Source organism: Oncorhynchus keta, chromosome 2, assembly GCF_023373465.1.
Source record: "Oncorhynchus keta strain PuntledgeMale-10-30-2019 chromosome 2, Oket_V2, whole genome shotgun sequence".
NCBI classification, from domain to species: Eukaryota; Metazoa; Chordata; class Actinopteri; order Salmoniformes; family Salmonidae; genus Oncorhynchus; species Oncorhynchus keta.
The window spans coordinates 23516591-23535641 of record NC_068422.1 but is presented as its reverse complement, the minus strand read 5'-3'; the positions used below and the strand labels follow the sequence as shown (position 1 = coordinate 23535641).

Here is a 19051-nt window from a genome sequence, read left to right as displayed (position 1 = left end):
AAGTTGTGCTGCTGGAGGGTGCATGACCAGACTAAACCCTCTGTGTTATGTCAGATTTGACAGATTGTGAAACTGTTGTGACGGACGCAAACATTTTCTAAATTGATCCCTCAAGTATCCGCAGCTAGGTCTGCCCATAACATGAGCATTACAAGGTGTATGGATGGAGTCTGCTGCTGAAGCCTGCAGGCCCTTGATCATAAGCTCCTGACACAGTGTCAGAAGTAGAGCCAGAATGTTCAGAAATTCCATGCACAGAGTGAGTTTTCATCTAAAGTCTGCAGGAGAGCCCACTCTGTAAAATAAACTCCTCATGCTGTGGGTCTGAAACAGGTCTGAGTGACTTCTGCCGCTAAACTCTTTGTGAAACATTTAAGTGAGGCATTTCGCAAACATGAAGGACCTATTATGAAAAAGCAACTTGAAACCATTGTATTATCCATTATAAAGAGCAGGACTAGTTCACACACTTTTTACACTCACCTACATTATATCAGGGGTTCCCAAACTTTTCACTCAAAGCCCCCTTCCAGTATTGTGGAACATCCCACCCCTCTTGTTGACGGAGACAACATTTTGCAGGTTTAAACTTATTTCCTGTAATTCTACAGATTTTGTCATGGGGTACAGATAACATTTTGTCGTTTTAAAGCTAATTTCCTTGCACTTCTATACATTTTTCTATGCCTAATGTCTATTCATGTGATATTTGAGTGACTCAAACATTACAACAAAAACTACGGGCTAAGAAAATCTTAACTGACATGGGCTAGTTGATCTGGACATTTCTGACAAGTTATATATACAGTGCCTTTGGAAAGTATTCAAACCCCTTGACTTTTTTCACGTTTTGTTAGGTTACAGCTTTATTCTAAAATTGATTAAATCATTTCCACCCCATCAATCTACACACAATACCCCATAATGACAAAGCAAAAACAGGTTTTGAGACATTTTTACGCAAATGTATTAAAAATAAAAAACTGATATGACATTTACATAATTATTCAGACCCTTTACTCAGTACATTGTTGAAGCACCTTTGGAAGAGATTACAGCCTCGAGTCTTCTTGGGTGTGACACAACAAGCTTGGTACACATGTATTTGGGGAGTTTTTCCCCATTCTTCTCTGCAGATCCTCTCAAGCTCTGTCAGGTTTAATAGTGACGTTCCTACACAGCTATTTTCAGGTCTCTCCAGAGATGTTCGACCGGGTTCAAGTCCATGCTCTGGCTGGGCCACTCAAGTACACTCAGAGACTTGTCCCGAAGCCACTCCTGTGTTGTCTTGGCAGGTTTTCTAGTCACCCAGTCCCTACCACTGAAAAACATCCCCACAGCATGATGCTACCATGTCCTCCAGACATGACGATTGGCATTAAGGCCAAAGAGTTCAATCTTGGTTTCATCAGACTAGAGAATCTTCTTTCTCATGGTCTGAGAGTCTTTTAATGCCTTTTGGCAAACTCCAAGTGGGCTGTCATGTGCCTTTTACTGAGGAGTGGCTTCCATCTGGCCACTCTACTATAAATGCTTGATTGGTGGAGTGCTGCAGAGATGGTTGTCCTTCTGGAAGGTTCTCCCATCTCCACAGAGGAACTCCAGAGGTCTGTCAGTGTGGGACTTATATAGACAGGTGTGCGCCTTTCCAAATCAAGTCCAATCAATTTAAATGTACACATGTGAACTCCAATCAAGTTGTGGAAACATCTCAAGGATCATCAATGGAAACAGGATGCACCTGAGCTCAATTTCGAGTCTCATAACAAAGGGTCTGAATACTTCAAATCAAATCAAATCATATTTTGTTGGTCACATACTCATTGTTAGCAGATGTTAATGCGAGTGTAGCGAAATGCTTGTGATTCTAGTTCCGAGCATGCAGTAATATCTAACAAGTATTCTAACAATTTCACAACAAAAAAGGAATGAAAAATAATATGTACATATAAATATATGGATGAGCGATGGCCGAATGGCATAGGCAAGATGCAGTAAATGGTATAGAGTAGAGGTCGAACGTTTATGATTTTTTTCAGCGCCGATACCGATACCGATTATTGGAGGACCAAAAAAAGACGATACCATTATTCGAGCCTATTTTTAAAAATGTGTTTGTAATAATGACCATTACAACAACACTGAATTAACACTTATTTTAACTTCATATAATACATCAATGAAAATCAATTTTGCCTCAAATAAATAATGAAACATGTTCAATTTTGTTTAAATAATGCAAAAACAAAGTGTTGGAGAAGTTAAGGTGCAATATGTGCCATGTAAAAAAGCTAACGTTTGAGTTCCTTGCTCAGAACTTGAGAACATATGAAAGTTGATGGTTCCTTTTAACATGAGACTTCAATATTTCAAGGTAAGAGGTTTTAGGTTGTAGTTAATAAAGTATTTATAGGAATATTTATCTCTATACGATTTGTATTTCATATACCTTTGACTATTGGATGTTCTTATAGGCACTTTAGTATTGCCAGTGTAACAGTATAGCTTCCGTCCCTCTCCTCGCCCCTATCTGGGCTCGAACCAGGAACAGATCGACAACAGCCACACTCGAAGCAGCGTTACCCATCGCTCCACAAAAGCCGCGGCCCTTGCAGAGCAAGGGGAATAACTACTCCAAGTCTCAGAGCGAGTGAAGTTTGAAACGCTATTAGCGCACACCCCGCTAACTAGCTAGCCATTTCACATCGGTTACACCAGCCATCTAGGCTGATAGGCTTGAAGTCATAAACAGCACTGTGCTTGCGAAGAGCTGCTGGCAAAACGCACAAAAGTGCTATTTGAATGAATGCTTACGAGCCTGCTGCTGCCTACCATCGCTCAGTCAGACTGCTCTATCAAATATCAAATCATACTTAATTCTAACATAATAACACACAGAAATATGAGCCTTTGGTCATTAATATGGTCGAATCCAGAAACTATCATTTCGAAAACAAAACGTTTATTATTTCAGTGAAATACGGAACCGTTCGGTATTTTATCTAACGGGTGGCATCCCTAAGTCTAAATATTCTTGTTACATTGTACAACCTTCAATGTTATGTCATAATTACGTAAAATTCTGGCACATTAGTTTGCAATGAGGCCAGGCTTCCCAAACTGTTGCATATACCCTGACTGTGTGCAATGAACGCAAGAGAAGTGACACAATTTCACCTGGTTAATATTGCCTGCTAACCTGGATTTCTATTAGCTGAATATGCAGGTTTAAAAATATATACGGTGGGGCAAAAAAAGTATTTAGTCAGCCACCAATTGTGCAAGTTCTCCCACTTAAAAGATGAGAGAGGCCTGTAATTTTCATCATAGGTACACTTCAACTATGACATACAAAAATAAAATCACATTGTAGGATTTTTAATGAATTTATTTGCAAATTATGGTGGAAAATAAGTATTTGGTCAATAACAAAAGTTTATCTCAATACTTTGTTATATACCCTTTGTTGGCAATGACAGAGGTCAAACGTTTTCTGTAAGTCTTCACAAGGTTTTCACACACTGTTGCTGGTATTTTGGCCCATTCCTCCATGCAGATCTCCTCTAGAGCAGTGATGTTTTGGGGCTGTTGCTCGGCCACACGTACTTTCAACTCCCTCCAAAGATCTTCTATGGGGTTGAGATCTGGAGACTGGCTAGGCCACTCCAGGACCTTGAAATGCTTCTTACGAAGCCACTCCTTCATTGCCCGGGCGGTGTGTTTGGGATCATTGTCATGCTGAAAGACCCAGCCACGTTTCATCTTCAATGCCCTTGCTGATGGAAGGAGGTTTACACAATACATGGCTCCATTCATTCTTTCCTTTACACGGATCAGTCGTCTTGGTCCCTTTGCAGAAAAACAGCCCCAAAGCATGATGTTTCCACCTCCATGCTTCACAGTAGGTGGTATGCTGTTCTTTGGATGCAACTCAGCATTCTTTGTCCTCCAAACATGACGTGTTTTGACCAAAAAAGTTATATTTTGGTTTCATCTGACCATATGACATTCTCCCAATCCTCTTCTGGATCATCCAAATGCTCTCTAGCAAACTTCAGATGGGCCTGAACATGTACTGGCTTAAGCAGGGGGACATGTCTGGCACTGCAGGATTTGAGTCCCTGGCGGCGTAGTGTGTTACTGATGGTAGGCTTTGTTACTTTGGTCCCAGCTCTCTGCAGGTCATTCACTAGGTCACCCCGTGTGGTTCTGGGATTTTTGCTCACCGTTCTTGTGATAATTTTGACCCCACATGGTGAGATCTTGCGTGGAGCCCCAGATCGAGGGAGATTATCAGTGGTCTTTTATGTCTTCCATTTCCTAATAATTGCTCCCACAGTTGATTTCTTCAAACCAAGCTGCTTACCTGTTGCAGATTCAGTCTTCCCAGCCTGGTGCAGGTCTACAATTTTGTTTCTGGTGTCCAGCTCTTTGGTCTTCGCCATAGTGGAGTTTGGAGTGTGACTGTTTGAGGTTGTGGACAGGTGTCTTTTATACTGATAACAAGTTCAAACAGGTAGCATAACAGGCAGGCTCCTCATGGAGTTTAATGAGAGGCAGGTGTTTAGAGCGTTGGACTAGTTAACCATAAGGTTGCAAGATTGAATCCCAGAGCTGACAAGGAAAAAAATCTGTCATTCTGCCCCTGAACAAGGCAGTTAACCCACCGTTCCTAGGCCGTCATTGAAAATAAGAATGTGTTCTTAACTGACTTGCCTAGTTAAATAAAGGTGTAAAAAAATATATATCGGCAAAATCGTCGTCCGAAAATACCGATTTCCAATTGTTATGAAAACCTGAAATCGGCCCTAATTAATCGGACATTCCGATTAATCATTCAACCTCTAGTATAGAGTACAGTATATACATATGAGATGAGTAAATGTAGGGTATGTAAACATTATATAAAGTGCCATTGTTTAAAGTGACTAGTGAAACATTTATTACATCCAATTGTTTATTATTGAAATGGCTAGAGATTTGAGTCAGTATGTTGGCAGCAGCCACTCAACATTAGTGATGGCTGTTTAACAGTCTGATGGCCTTGAGATAGAAACTTTCCACCTTCTCCACTACTGTCCTGTCGATGTGGATAGTGGGGTGCTCCCTCTGCTGTTTCCTGAAGTCCACGATCATCTCCTTTGTTTTGTTAAGGTTGAGGTTATTTTCCTGACACCACACTCCGAGGGCCCTCACCTCCTCCTCATCAAGCCTTCCACTGTAGTGTCGCCTGCAAACTTGATGATTGAGTTGGAGGCGTGCATGGCCACGCAGTCATGGGTGAACAGGGAGTACAGGAGAGGGCTGAGAACGCACCCTTGTGGGGCCCCAGTGTTGAGGATCAGCGGGGTGGAGATGTTGTTTCCTACCCTCACCATCTGGGGGCGTCCCGTCAGAATGTCCAGGACCCAGTTGCACAAGGCGGGGTCGAGACCCATGATCTCGAGCTTAATGGCGAGTTTGGAGGTTACTATGGTGTTAAATGCTGAGCTGTAGTCGATAGTCGACAGAATTCTTACATAGGTATTCCTCTTGTCCAGAGGGGTTAGAGCAGTGTGCAGAGTGATTGCGATTGTGTCGTCTGTGGACCTATTGGGGCGCTAAGCAAATTGGAGTGGGTCTAGGGTGTCAGGTAGGATGGAGGTGATATGATCCTTGACTAGTCTCTCAAAGCACTTCATGATGACGGAAGTGAGTGCTATGGGGGCGATAGTCATTTAGCTTAGTTACCTTAGCTTTCTTGGGAACAGGAACAATGGTGGCCCTCTTGAAGCATGTGGTGTAAACAAAGTATTTCTGTTTTTTAATTTTTTATAAATTAGCACATTTTTTTTTTCATTTTTTTTTTTGCTTTTTCATTATGGGGTATTGTGTTTAAAAATATATGTATATTTTAGAATAAGACACTAACATAAGTCAATGGGTCTGAATACTTTCCTAAGGCGCTGGAGCTCTTTAAGGTATGCAGTGACTGACTTGAGAAGAGGAAAATTGATGATGTACAACCCAGTTTCGAAATTGCACTTTTTGCATTCTACTATTACAACTTTCAAGATTAAATTGAGAGCCGGACTCCAAAATAAATATGTATATGTGTATATATATATACCGTGTGTGTGTGTGTGTGTGTGTGTGTGTGTGTGTGTGTGTGTGTGTGTGTGTGTGTGTGTGTGTGCGTGTGCGTGTGCGTGTGCGTGTGCGTGTGTGTGTGTGTGTGTGTGTGTGTGTGTGTGTGTGTGTGTGTGTAACCATGTAAAGAACAAGCTCTCACAACAAGATTATCTTTTTTCATCTCATAATGTGGTGATTCCAAGAGCCATGTTATAAATGACAAGCTAGTCAGTTGTCATTTATACCCTGATGAAGACAGCTTGTCTGTCGAAACGTTGATTATTAGGTTATTAAATTATTGCATCTGTGCTCCTAGAGTGTGTGGCTCTACTTTTCTTTTTCAAGTGTTCTACTCCACTAGCTTGCACCTCGCTTGCCCCCCTTTCGCCTCCAGATTAGCTGGTCAGTTTTTAAACATTGTGATCCTCATACCTATTAAAAAATGGTGAATCATGAAATCCGAAACCCACGTAACCCGGATGATGTGTGTGATGTGAATTGTGTGATTTGATTTATGGTCTCTGTGATTTGTTATGCCTAGCTGTGCTGTGTGGAGACCCTGGCACCCCAGCAGAGGGTTATGCTGAGGGGAAGCAGTTCACCTACAGGTCAGAGGTGACTTTCTTCTGCAGGGACCCCAACATCTTGGTCGGGTCCCCCAGGAGACTGTGTCAGGTTGATGGAAGCTGGAGTGGAATACAGCCCTCATGTATAGGTGGGTCGCCCATTCATACCATAATAATAATAATAATACACTGCTGCGTGTCGTGTTGTGTTGTTGAGTGTTTCCTTCTCTTCTTCAGTGATGATGATGTTGGTAGGCAGTGAGCTAAACATTCCATTTGTCTTCAGATCCTGCATATAACACATGCAGAGACCCTGGAACTCCATCTTACGGGATACCAGTCACGTACCAAGGATTTGAGGTAAGGTCCTTACTTTAAGTGATGTGAAATTATGAGTAAACAGACATCTTTGTATTGACATTTGTGCTCAGATAATTAGCTAAAGCAATCCAAAATAGTATTCTGGTCAGTCAAAGTAATTCCCAGGTTGTTGACCATTTACAGTAAATTGTCTTCTATTTTAGGTTGGAAGCAAAATCTCCTTCAAATGTCGTAAAAACTACCACATACTGGGATCTACGACAAGAACCTGTCTGGAAAATTTGACGTGGAGTGGTGTGCAACCAGAATGTATCGGTAAGACTTTTTGAAAGATTTGTTTTTGTCCCAAGACATTGTCAAGAAAACTGAAGAAGTCATTTATTAATCCGGCAGGTATCATTTTTCTTAGCATTGACTTGTTAATGACTAGAGGGAGAGATACAGGCGGTATATAGGGGGGTATGACAGCCAAAAGGAGTAAGTATTGGTTTAGCAAATGTAACCCTTTGATTTATTGCATTCTATATCACTACTCTCCCCATGTCAGTGTCATGTTCTCTATCCCTCTTCTTAATAACTCTGCCCAGTATTATAGGTCTTGAGCTGTATATATGGATTAAAAGACAGATCAAAACGGAAAAGCCATTGAGGGTGATGTTCAAAAGGGAATGGACATTTGAGAAATGGCTGTGTGATTCATGGACGGAAGTGAAGTAGGGATTGCTGCCCTCAGCAAAAAATAGATAAAGTTGGCCAAGTTTAAGATGTTTGTATGTGAGTGGTAAATCAGTGTGCGATTTTGACAACATACCCCACAAAATCCTTCAGGCGTCTCCTCCACATAAAGTGGCTTTACTGTCAGAGGCTTGGGAGTAGGGAGGCTTAAGTTGATGACAGGAAGGTGTGAAGACTGAGCTCACATATTATGTTACAAATAGATAGCAACACTCAGGATTTGTTTAATCATTTCACTCCTGATAGGATTGCTTGATCTCTACATAACTCCATAGTACTGGTGTGGGTGTGGGGCTGCTGTATTCTGACCAGGTCAAGGAAATTTATTGTGAATTACCTTCCTTTCTTTCTTTTTTTGTAGCCCATGCCTGCAGACAGCCCGAGACACCGTCTAACATTGACGTGAGGGCTATTGATCTACCAACTCTGGGCTATACTTTGATCTATACATGTCAATACGGATTCTTCCTGGATGGGGGATCAGAGCACAGGACATGTAAACCTGATGGAAAGTGGTCCGGAAAGCCACCTGTCTGCAAAGGTATAGTTTGGCACTGGAATATGCCTATTATTAAAATGTCACTATTTCCGGTGAGGAGGATACATTTTACTGTGGGCCATATATTTGCATTATCAGTTGACCTGCATCTATTTATCAATCATATTTCCCCCTATACATTGGTATTCAATCAAGTAGTTAATTTGCTTTGTTCTCTGTGCTGGCTGAGAGTACCTACATAATTGAATATACAACATTTCTGCTATCATCACATCTGAATCACTTTGGTAAAATGTGGCCAAAACAACGGTGTGACTATTAGGCTACAAGCAGCAACTGACAGTGGGTAGGTCACATCCATAAATTTAATTGAATCAATTATTTATTCTGTCTTTCAGTTGGCCCAAAAATAAATGGTAAAAAAGGAGTGGAGTCAGATGTTCAGAAAAACAAGATTGGTGGTATGTTATTTTCTCTGAGTCATCTTCTCTTTTGGTATTTTGCGTCGTCATGATGATGTGGCAAGTGACACCTTGCTTCTTGAAAGTCCAATATTTGAAAACTTGACTGCTGACATGCAAAACATTTTGGGACTGTATCAACAGTGGACTAATAAAAAAAATACAAATATAGTTTTTTTATGGATTTTTCCTTTAATATGGATACTGCACATCTTGAGATTACTCTTAATGACAGATCTTATGTACAGACGGCCGATGGATGACACAAAAGCTAAAATAATCTGGTTTAATTATTGTACCTTATCTTGTTCTAGGCATACAGTATAACACAAGTCTTTCTTTCCTTCAGTTCCTGTAAATGTGTTTTCTTTAAACTTTGGCTGGACCGGGTTCTATGAGTACCTTGGGGCAAAAGAAGGTGCCACTATTACTGTAAATGGATTCAATGCAACAACCAGTAGAGTCAATGTCACACTTTTGGATCAGAGCAGAGTGCAGCTTAAACTCTCTGGTAAAGCACAACACACATGTTAACGCTGACATTATTTGATTTGGCAAATATTACAGTTGAAGTCAACATTACAACAGTAAACACCAACCGATAACCCAACTTCCATTGTTTTCAGGAACATATAAAAAGGAGGAGAATCATTTGCTACTGAAGGTTTACCAGATACGTGGTCCAACAGAGCATCATTTCAGTAAATTCAAGAATGACAACTGGGCAATGGATGGCTACGTGAGTCTTTTATTTTAATTCAATTATCATTATTTCCAATTACATTAGGGCCTTATTATGGACTCAAAACAAAAATATTTTGGCTCCCTTACTTTAATCTTGTTTTCTCCTTCCTCTGTTTTCTACTAATATGCTGTATACCTAGCTCATGAGATGCTAATGTCTGCAGACCATGTCCTTCATCAATATGCAGCTCTGGCATATGGTTTTGACTAGCATACCTAATACTAGCATACTTACAATTATTTAAATAAAAATGTGTCAGTTTTAAGATACCGTATTACTTTAGTGTAGCCCTCTTTTGAAAGTTAATCTTCATTTATACAACAGGCAGAGATGTAAAAATACTTGAAAGTACAACTTAAGTCATTTTTTGGGGTATTGTACTTTACTATTTATATTTTTGACAATGTTCTACTTTTACTTCACTACATTCCTGAAGAAAAGGATAAACTTTTTACTCCAAACGATCTCCAGCTGTCCCACAGTAATGAACGTGTTGGGAGTCGGGACGAGACAGACAGGCAGGCAGCGTTTCTCAGCCAGTTGAAATCATGAATCAGCTGGCATAATTTTTATGGATATATACAAAGGAATGTCAAACTCAACAAAGTGCAGCTAGTTTGCAGTCTTTCCAGCTTCAGTTTGAAGTCATTGTGTTAGCTGTGTTGTTGGCTAGCTCCTCTGAAAAACAGTGTCCAGGCGAGTGAACACATTTTTCTATGCCAGATGAAATCCCGCCTCATTAGGTCATTGTTATGGAGGTATCCAAATAATACTTTGTTGTTATTGTCTTACTGCACTTCTTGACGTGACTGTATGTTAGCCGTAGTTGGCTAGCTAGCAAGCAAGAGATAAGAACGTTGCCAGCCTGGGTGGCAATGGAACATTCAGAATGAATGACTGGGTTGTGTCCATAGATTATTTTACCTTCTTTTAACTAGGCAAGTCAGTTAAGAACAAATTCTTATTTTCAATGACGGCCTAGGAACAGTGGGTTAACTGCCTGTTCAGGGGCAGAACGACAGATTTGTACCTTGTCAGCTCAGGTATTTGAACTTGCAACCTTCCGGTTACTAGTCCAACGCTCTAACCACTAGGCTACCCTGCCGCTCTGATATAGGGATACAGAACAAAAAGTCTGAACAACCGGGTCACGTCTCCAGCAACCGACCGATAGAACGAACGACAAGCCGGCTTAGGTAGCAACCCTAGATTTGTGTCGGGACTATATCTTGTGAAAGGATGAAATAGTATGAATACATTCATCAAAATATTTTTTTAATGAAATATGTCAATCATTATTTGAATATGTAGGTAAAACCGTTGTATATAAGGATATATTGGCAAGTTCCAATATATCCTCCAAACACCGGCTTCTCGGGCATCACTTAAGTGAACACTATAGAAGTAAGTAACTTCAAGGCGAGTGAGAATGATAAGCTCTATGAGAAACCAAAGGATTATGTGAGGTAAATGGGTAATAGTTGTCATTGTGTAATGGTTCTGCATTTCAACTCTTCCCTGATGTAATCAGTAAAAAATTTAAATCCCCTCTCTCTTTTGTTGGTTTAGGTGACTGCAGAGTCTGACCAGAAAACCTTTGTTTACCAGGGTCATATTCACAGCAAGGACTTTGGAATATTTGTGCTAACAAGAGGAGGTACAGTCATTGTGTAGTCTCAGTAATACAACAACAACAAAAAACTACATGCATGGTTACATTTTACTGCTGATACATGATTGCTTTTACATAAGTTACTCCCGAAACCTTGACAAGAATGATTGTACTGTTATGTTTCTTTATTAGGTCTCTTTACAACAGACCTGGACCCATCAAATCCTCCATACTATGGCACGAATAGCAGTTCAGTAGCAGTTGCCATACTAGTGCCATTCTTTGCCCTTATTCTTTCAGGGTTTGCATTTTACCTCTACAAACACAGGTAAGGAGTGCTGGCTGTTGGAAATCTGGTAACCTGCATTGGTGATGTTTGTCAATATATGCTTGGATGTTCAACATTGTTGTTTCTTTCTTATAAGTTATGGGAAACTCCTGTGCCAAATCACCAACGATGAGTGATCCCTAAAAGTTTCAGTTGATAAATCGTTACATAACAAATCCAAATGTTAGATGAGTGTGTGACAAAATGATTACAAGAAAGAGCAGTGGAGTTTTCCAAAGCTAAATGAACAAGCAACAGAAAGAAAATGTGACAATATAAAATGGAAATTACCCAATACTAAAAGAACATAAAAAATTGGCAGGGTTCTTTCACAAGACACTGATGACAATGAGAGACCCAAAGATGTAATCAGGGCTGGCGGCAGGTAAGACATAAGAAACTAAATCACTATAAACAACAATTCCTACTTCCACATTGTCATTACTGTCTTTTACTTTTTTCATTTTGTGGAGACAAAATGATAATTTGAGGGAAAAACATCAACTTGCTGGGCTTAAATTAATATGTTGTCTTCTTTGATCTCATATTGTCATCTCTATGTCAGCATATTTAAACTAGCTGAATGTTGTTTTATTTGTTTTTTGTAGACATTTGCCCAAAAGATTTCATGAGAATCCATGTTTTTTGACTGATAAAATTACCGGAGGAGAGTTTTGAAGTATTGTGTTTTAATGTATAATGAATACAGAACCATGTTTATTAAGTACCTTCATATTCACATAAGTGTCAGATTTAGAATACTGTCTTTTGACAATGTCATAATAACATAATATAGGATTAGTCTGTTTTGATAGTTATAATATTTTCTTATTTCTTTACTGAATTTTGCATACCATACTGTACATGTTTAGCCACCAGGCTACATTACCACCCTCTACCTCATTCAAACTCCCACAGAGACTTTGGAAAGCTTTGGAAATGTGTTTTTTAATGTGCAGAGTTATTCTCCACATACTGTATGAAGATAGATCCCGCTTTAACAATGCCTTTATGGGGGATTAGCTTTAGGACTTTTTATATCCAAACAAAGTTAATGTAGAAGACACTAAGCCCTCCAGGCCAGTCTCTAAACCTGCATTTGTCTTACTTTTACTTAGTGAGATTTGTAAGGTAATGGAGGGAATATTAAGTAAAGGCTTACAAAGTAACTCCCGGATGGAATCAAGGTCTTCACATTGATTTTATATTGAAGCTTAAAACCAGGTCAGTAGGCTTTGAGTAGGACTCCTCAGTGTCATATTTGAAATAATAAGAGGTATATATTCTCCTAGGGTAAATGTGTATTCTCGATTAAAGGAGGGCTGAAACATAATTTCATTAGCTACGGGTCTCATTTATTCTTATTCGTTATAGTTAAATATGCAGTTACAATAATTTACAGAGTTTCTTCAAGTGGGAAAGAGTTTTTGCTTCATCTTTGCACTTTTTGCTGTACATTAACATCCCTTCATGATGCAAAGTCATATTTGTCTGAAAAGTAAACAACAATCACAGCTAGTAGACTTATTAAAATATTGTAAATGTATTAACAATTTTAATTGTTCTCCTTTCAGAACAAGACCAAAAGTACAATATAATGGCTACACAGGCCATGAAAACACAAATGGACAAGCGTCATTTGAAAACCCTTTGTATGACACAAACATGAAACCCACGGAGGCGAAAGCTGTGAGGTTTGATACAACTCTGAACACAGTCTGCACAGTAGTATAGCCCTTGTATCGCCAGCATTGGACTGGTTTTTATAGCGAGATGCAAATATTCCTTTGACTCATCACGTTATGATGATAAAAGACAAGTTTTAAATCAAGGACAGTTTTATATGGACTTAAACAACAACTATTGGTGTTCTATGGAGCAAGGACTATGTACATGGCCAGGACAGAAGATACTCTCTTGGATCAAGGAGTTCTGCCTTTCATTGCTCTTTGCAGGATGAATGTATTCATTCTCCTCTCTTTAAAAAAATAATTCTGTATTTTTTCCCCAAAGGCCCTCCTTGGGGAAACACGGAAGTGTCTTGAAAAGCCACATAATTGTTGATAAAAAGTGTTTTCTTCAGTGAAGATGAACAACAAAGGAGGGAGCAACTTTGAACATGTTGCTGCTCATTCCTTGCCAGACTTCTCCAATAAAGGGAAAATATGCTACAACTACAACTGTCTCACATGAGATCTTGGCTATCTAATCTCTGGGTAGTTAGAGGAACTCTCTCAGCTGTTGTGTTGAAAAACTTTATCGCACAAATTTTGCACTAGTGTGTTATGAATGGGTATGAAATTAGTCAAAAAAGGAATTTTCAAACCAACTGAAGAAATTACGTACAGGGTTTTTGACCATTTGTAGATAAACATACAGTATATTTCCATATCCACAGGGAGCAAGTTGTCATGCTGCCATGCTACTGTTTATTTTATTTTCAATATTGGTTTTGCAAATACATCTATGGAACACTCTGCTTATTTTTTTACATATAATTTTAACGCTGGAGTCGCAAATACCATGCAGCTTATCAAGCATCATTCCACAAATCTCAATTAAGGAGCAACTGGTGTACATGCAAATGTGCAGCTATTGTGAGTCATTTGTCATTGTATTCACAGATCAATATTACTGCAGAGCAAACCGATCTGGCTCATCTGCTTTGAAAAACAACAATGCCCAATATTGTAGTATACTGTAAATTGCATCAGATAATTACAGTATGTATCATGCATGATAGTTTGTTTATATTGTCAATCATCAGTTTGCTGTTCATATTGTAGTTTATTTAACATTACCACAAGCATTTAACATTTGTAACCCTACAAAACAGTTTGCAGTCCTATCTTGTGGTCTTGCTGCAAATTTGCTTACATTTCAAATATACCTCGTTGCGCAGAAGGACATAATTTTTCTACTCTACAATACTGGAACTAATGAAATGTTTATTTTTCATAAATGCTGCACTTGCTTTAAATCACAGTTTTAATGCAGAAGTGTATTTTAATTTATATGTGCCATAAGATTACACCATGTTTTATTCTGACACACATGTCACTTAAGGCCAGATGGGGAATGAAGTTGGATGGCAATCCTTCTTTAGCAGAGGCATGAGCTGGTTGTTTAGAAGCTTGTCTTAATAATCTATTTTTCCCCCTTTTATGTTATGTCCGTCCTATCCTTAAAGGTATTGAGTCAGGGATGATGACATGAACACTGACTTCATATTTACACTCCAAGAAACACTGCCTTATTAAATTCAAAAGCATGACAAAGCTGTCACAGTCACAAATGACCTGTTACAACACTAATGCTTGAGAGTGTAGGGCTACTTGAATGCATACAGTACACTGTGATTCCAAAGTCATAGATTAGCTTATTTTTTTTCCTAATAATTTTGGTTATGCATGTTTTCACAAATAATGTTAAAAATTAACAGTAGATTAACTACTTTTCAAAATCTGTTATCATATGCACTTGCTTTGAGATCAATGACAAAATGTGTAATATAATCTTGTGAGCTATCAGATTCCGGTTAATGTCTGTTGTATTTGTGGCCATTGAAGCATTGCAGGATTCCCAGAGTGTGATCAATTGAATGTGTGTTTGTAAAATAAGAAGAATTTGCATTTCCTTCACTTTTCTATAAAGTGAACTATTTAGCATTTTACATTTCAAATTATGCCTGTTGTTCATTGCACACCTACGTACTGTACAGCAGTGTTTTCAATCAATAGGGTTAAGACAAAAATTAATCAAATCATCCCTCATTCTTTGTCAACATTTTGTGATGTAAGACCCAATGCTTTTAATCCACATCTTGCCTTCCTTTTGGCTTGCTGCAATAATGTTTTCCTTTCATCATCTGTAAAATATATTCCCAAGAAAAGAGCTGTACAATTGCATTCAATTAAATATCATTCCATTTTACAACATCATGTTATCATGTGCTGCTGACTTTAAGTAGGTGCAAAAGAAAATGTTTTTGTACAGAAATATATTTTTTATGAAGAATTTGTAAAATTATTAAATATGCTGTGCTTTTTTGATTAATGTAGGTACAAAACTTGTTAAAATAAATGTTTTTACTATACAAAATGTAAATTTATCGTCTGAGTATGAATATAAAATGTATATTATCTATGGTTGAAACTTTTCTTGCAAATGTCGATATATACAAGCTTTTATTTGAAAACATTGCTCGTATATATTTGTTTATACAAGAAAAAACAAACATTAGAAAAAAATTGTATTACAGATTGTTCTATGACACAAGTTATATGACATATTTTGAAGACATGATTTCAGATTAAAAATGTTTGATATAATTATCTATGGCCTCATCTGTATAGAACTTTTTTATTTTCGTTTTGTGTCATTACATATTTTTAAAAGACTACAGTGATATGTATACAACAAGAAAACAAAATCAGAATTTGTGTACTTAGGCCTGGACTCAATCCCATCGCACTTTGCCAGCAATGTACCTAAGCGTTGGCAGTGACTGCATTCGCAGTCAATACTGCATATGTCGGCCCAATCTGCTAATTAACATTAGATGGGGCATTTGTCGACAAAGCGGGATCGGATTGAATCCCTGCCTTACTCTATGACAATAGATTTACAATCCTGATGATAAGATTTAGATATAATAGATACAGTATATACATTGCTATATCAATTTTGTATTTTGTTTCCCTAAGGTGGCCTTAATCACTTACTAAATATGTTCAAGACTTGCCACAGCCCATGCCTAGCCAACCTCCACTAATGGGGCATGCAAGCTGCCTATGTGCCTGTGGAGCACACCAGTCTGTCCAATCAAAAAACTCAGCGGAGGCCTACTCACCCTCAACACAGGAGGACCGAAAGCAAACACTTGACTTAGACTTTGCATTAGCTAAGTAAATAAATAGTAAAGCAGTGCTAAACCAATACATTGTCATCCACTACTGTATGCTGGCATGCTGTAGTCCAAACAAATGAATCAGTAGGGGCTCTTGTGTATCAACTAACCATCCCTTTATTAAACTGCAAAAAGATAATGAAACAACACACCAAATAATAAAGGTAATCTGAAACTGAAATGCTACAATGGTATTGAAACGGAAACTCGGTAGGTTTTACTGTATATTGCCTGTCCTGTTAGTAGTACTGTAGAGTGACATGACTGATCTAGTATAGCATGAACTTATTTTATAAACAGATCATTCCTCCCCGTTGCCCTCAGCACAGCCTCAATTTGTCGGGGCGTGAGCTCTACAAGGTGTCGAAAGCATTCCACAGAGATGATGGCCCATGTTGACTCCAATGCTTCCCACAGTTGTGTCAAGTTGGCTGGAGGTCCTTTGGGTAGTGGACCATTCTTGGTACACACAGGTAACTTGAGCGTGAAAAACCCAGCACCGTTGCAGTTCTTGACATACTCAAACTGTTGCGCCTGGCACCTACTACCATACCCCGTTAAAAGGCACACATCTTTTGTCTTGCCCATTTAACCTCTGAATGGCACACATACACAATCAATGTCTTAATTGTCTCAAGGATTAAAAATCCTTCTTTAACCTCTCTCCTCCCCATCATCTACACTAATTGAAGTGTATTTAAGAAGTGACATCAATAAGGGATCACAGATTTCAGCTGGTCAGTCTGTCATTGAAAGAGTGTTCTTAATATTTTGTACACTCAATATATAATAGATTTAAGCAGAAACTGAGACATCACTCGTATTAGCTCTTAGGGTTCTGAATGTAGGAGGCGAGCAACTGTAATGAATTTCCTCCTCTTCTTCCGAAGAGGAGAGGCGAAACGGATCAGAGGACCAATACGCGGCGTGGTAATTGTCCATGGATCTTTTTAATGCGTAAAGGTACACATGAACAACTGACTACAAAAAAACAAGAAATGTGAAAACTCAAAACAGTCCTATCTGGTGCAGACAGAGACAGGAACAATCACCCACACACACACACAGTGAAACCCAGGCTACCTAAGTATGATTCTCAATCAGAGACAACTAATGACACCTGCCTCTGATTGAGAACCATACTAGGCCGAAACATAGAAATTCCAAAAACCTAGAAAAACAAACATAGACTGCCCACCCAACTCACGCCCTGACCATACTAACTAAATACAAAACACAGGAAATAAAGGTCAGAACGTGACAGCAACACATTTGTTCTCTGTGTGTTCTGTCATAAAGAACACATTTTCAACTTATTAAAAAACATGTTTTCCCATCAAGCGTTAAATAAAAACGTACTATATTAAGACACCTATTTATTGCCAAATAAAGGAACATGGTTGACGACTTCATCTGAAATCATCCATAAATCCCCTTGTGACAGAGAATGGAAGCTTTTTGTGTGCAACATGGAGGGGCAATTGAATGCAATTTTACAAAAATAGTTTTAAAATAATTTCTAGCCTGTCTATCCACGGGTAACAGTATTAATGGTATTAATCGACCCACTCAGCTTTCCAACACAAAACACCAGAAAATGACCAAAAAGAGTAGAACCAGTTAAACTGCTTTTACAATATTATTTGACAGTTAGAAAGTAATAAGTACTTGAAAAGTAATAGTTTTGTAACGCTTACACAGGGAGTCAGGAAGCAGGTGCAGTAGGTGAGTTTAATAAGAAACATGAAGATAATCCAAACAGGACTTGTCACGGACGTCGTCATGGAAATGACCGAACCAAGGTGCAGTGTTGTGAGTGTACATTTTCCTTTATTTATGTAAATGTCGCCAACAAAACAAGAAACGACCGTGAAGCTTACTAGGGCTATAGTGCCACTAACAAAGATAACTACCCACAACAGAGAGAGATAGGATACGGCACGGATCAAAATGATTGATTGATGACCATACGTCATGATGACGTGTACATGTCTGAATATGGGCCTCCGGCCCGCCCCCCCAGTTCATGTATTCCCGTGTTAGAGGGTGTGTGTTATTTTATATATCTATGTTATGCTTTGAAGTAGGCCTGTTGTTTGATGTCTAGGGGGGCTGGTTGAACTGGGGAGGGTGGTGTTTGAGTGTTTGAACTTTTGGGACCGTACACCCAGTTTTATCTCCCTTATGGTTGTTATCTATGAAGCAGGAATGTCCAGGGTTATGTATCTGGGGCCTAGGCTTTATAAATGTCCAGAACAAGCCATTTTTTAAGACCTGAATATTAAACATTTAAAATATGTCTACAAGGGGAATTCTCGGAGTGCTCTGTAGCTTATGTCATGAATCCAACGCCAAAAGCCTGGAGGATATTTTGCTTGAGGCTCCTGAATGTTTTAACAGATTTTTGTGTACAAGCGAGGGACATATTGTGTACATATTCAACCCGGAGGAATCTACGGTTAAGATATTCACAGACATCGTGTCCCAACCCTTTTATCGTGCAGAACCCGAGAGTTTTTCTCCAGCGCTAAGGATGCGAGAATGGCTTAAAATAAGGCTAGCTTTGTGTCAAATGGAACGCGTCCTGAGTGCTTCAAGGCTGCCAGGATATGCGTTGGAAGAACAAGTCTGTGGACGAAATGATCTAATGGCTCTGAGAGTCACTTCCATGGGGTATTCCCCGGACTACCCCCTACGTCATGATGACGCGTGCATGTTTAAATATGTGCCCCCGCCCCGGCCCCCCTGTTCGTGTGGTTATGTG

General features: G+C 39.0%; 1 protein-coding gene across 1 annotated transcript in view; it reads left to right on the top strand.

Annotated features, from left to right (window-relative positions):
* The window catches only part of LOC118398274 (CUB and sushi domain-containing protein 1-like), a 490495-nt gene extending 474812 nt beyond the window's left edge, over positions 1-15683 (top strand). The window contains 11 exon segments of the mRNA XM_035793460.2: positions 6653-6826; positions 6964-7037; positions 7202-7313; positions 8095-8274; positions 8631-8693; positions 9043-9204; positions 9320-9432; positions 11008-11095; positions 11243-11378; positions 11701-11763; positions 12953-15683. Coding sequence (XP_035649353.1) covers positions 6653-6826; positions 6964-7037; positions 7202-7313; positions 8095-8274; positions 8631-8693; positions 9043-9204; positions 9320-9432; positions 11008-11095; positions 11243-11378; positions 11701-11763; positions 12953-13112 — 1325 coding nt within the window. The 3' untranslated portion in view covers positions 13113-15683.
* Positions 15684-19051: the final 3368 nt, after the last annotated feature.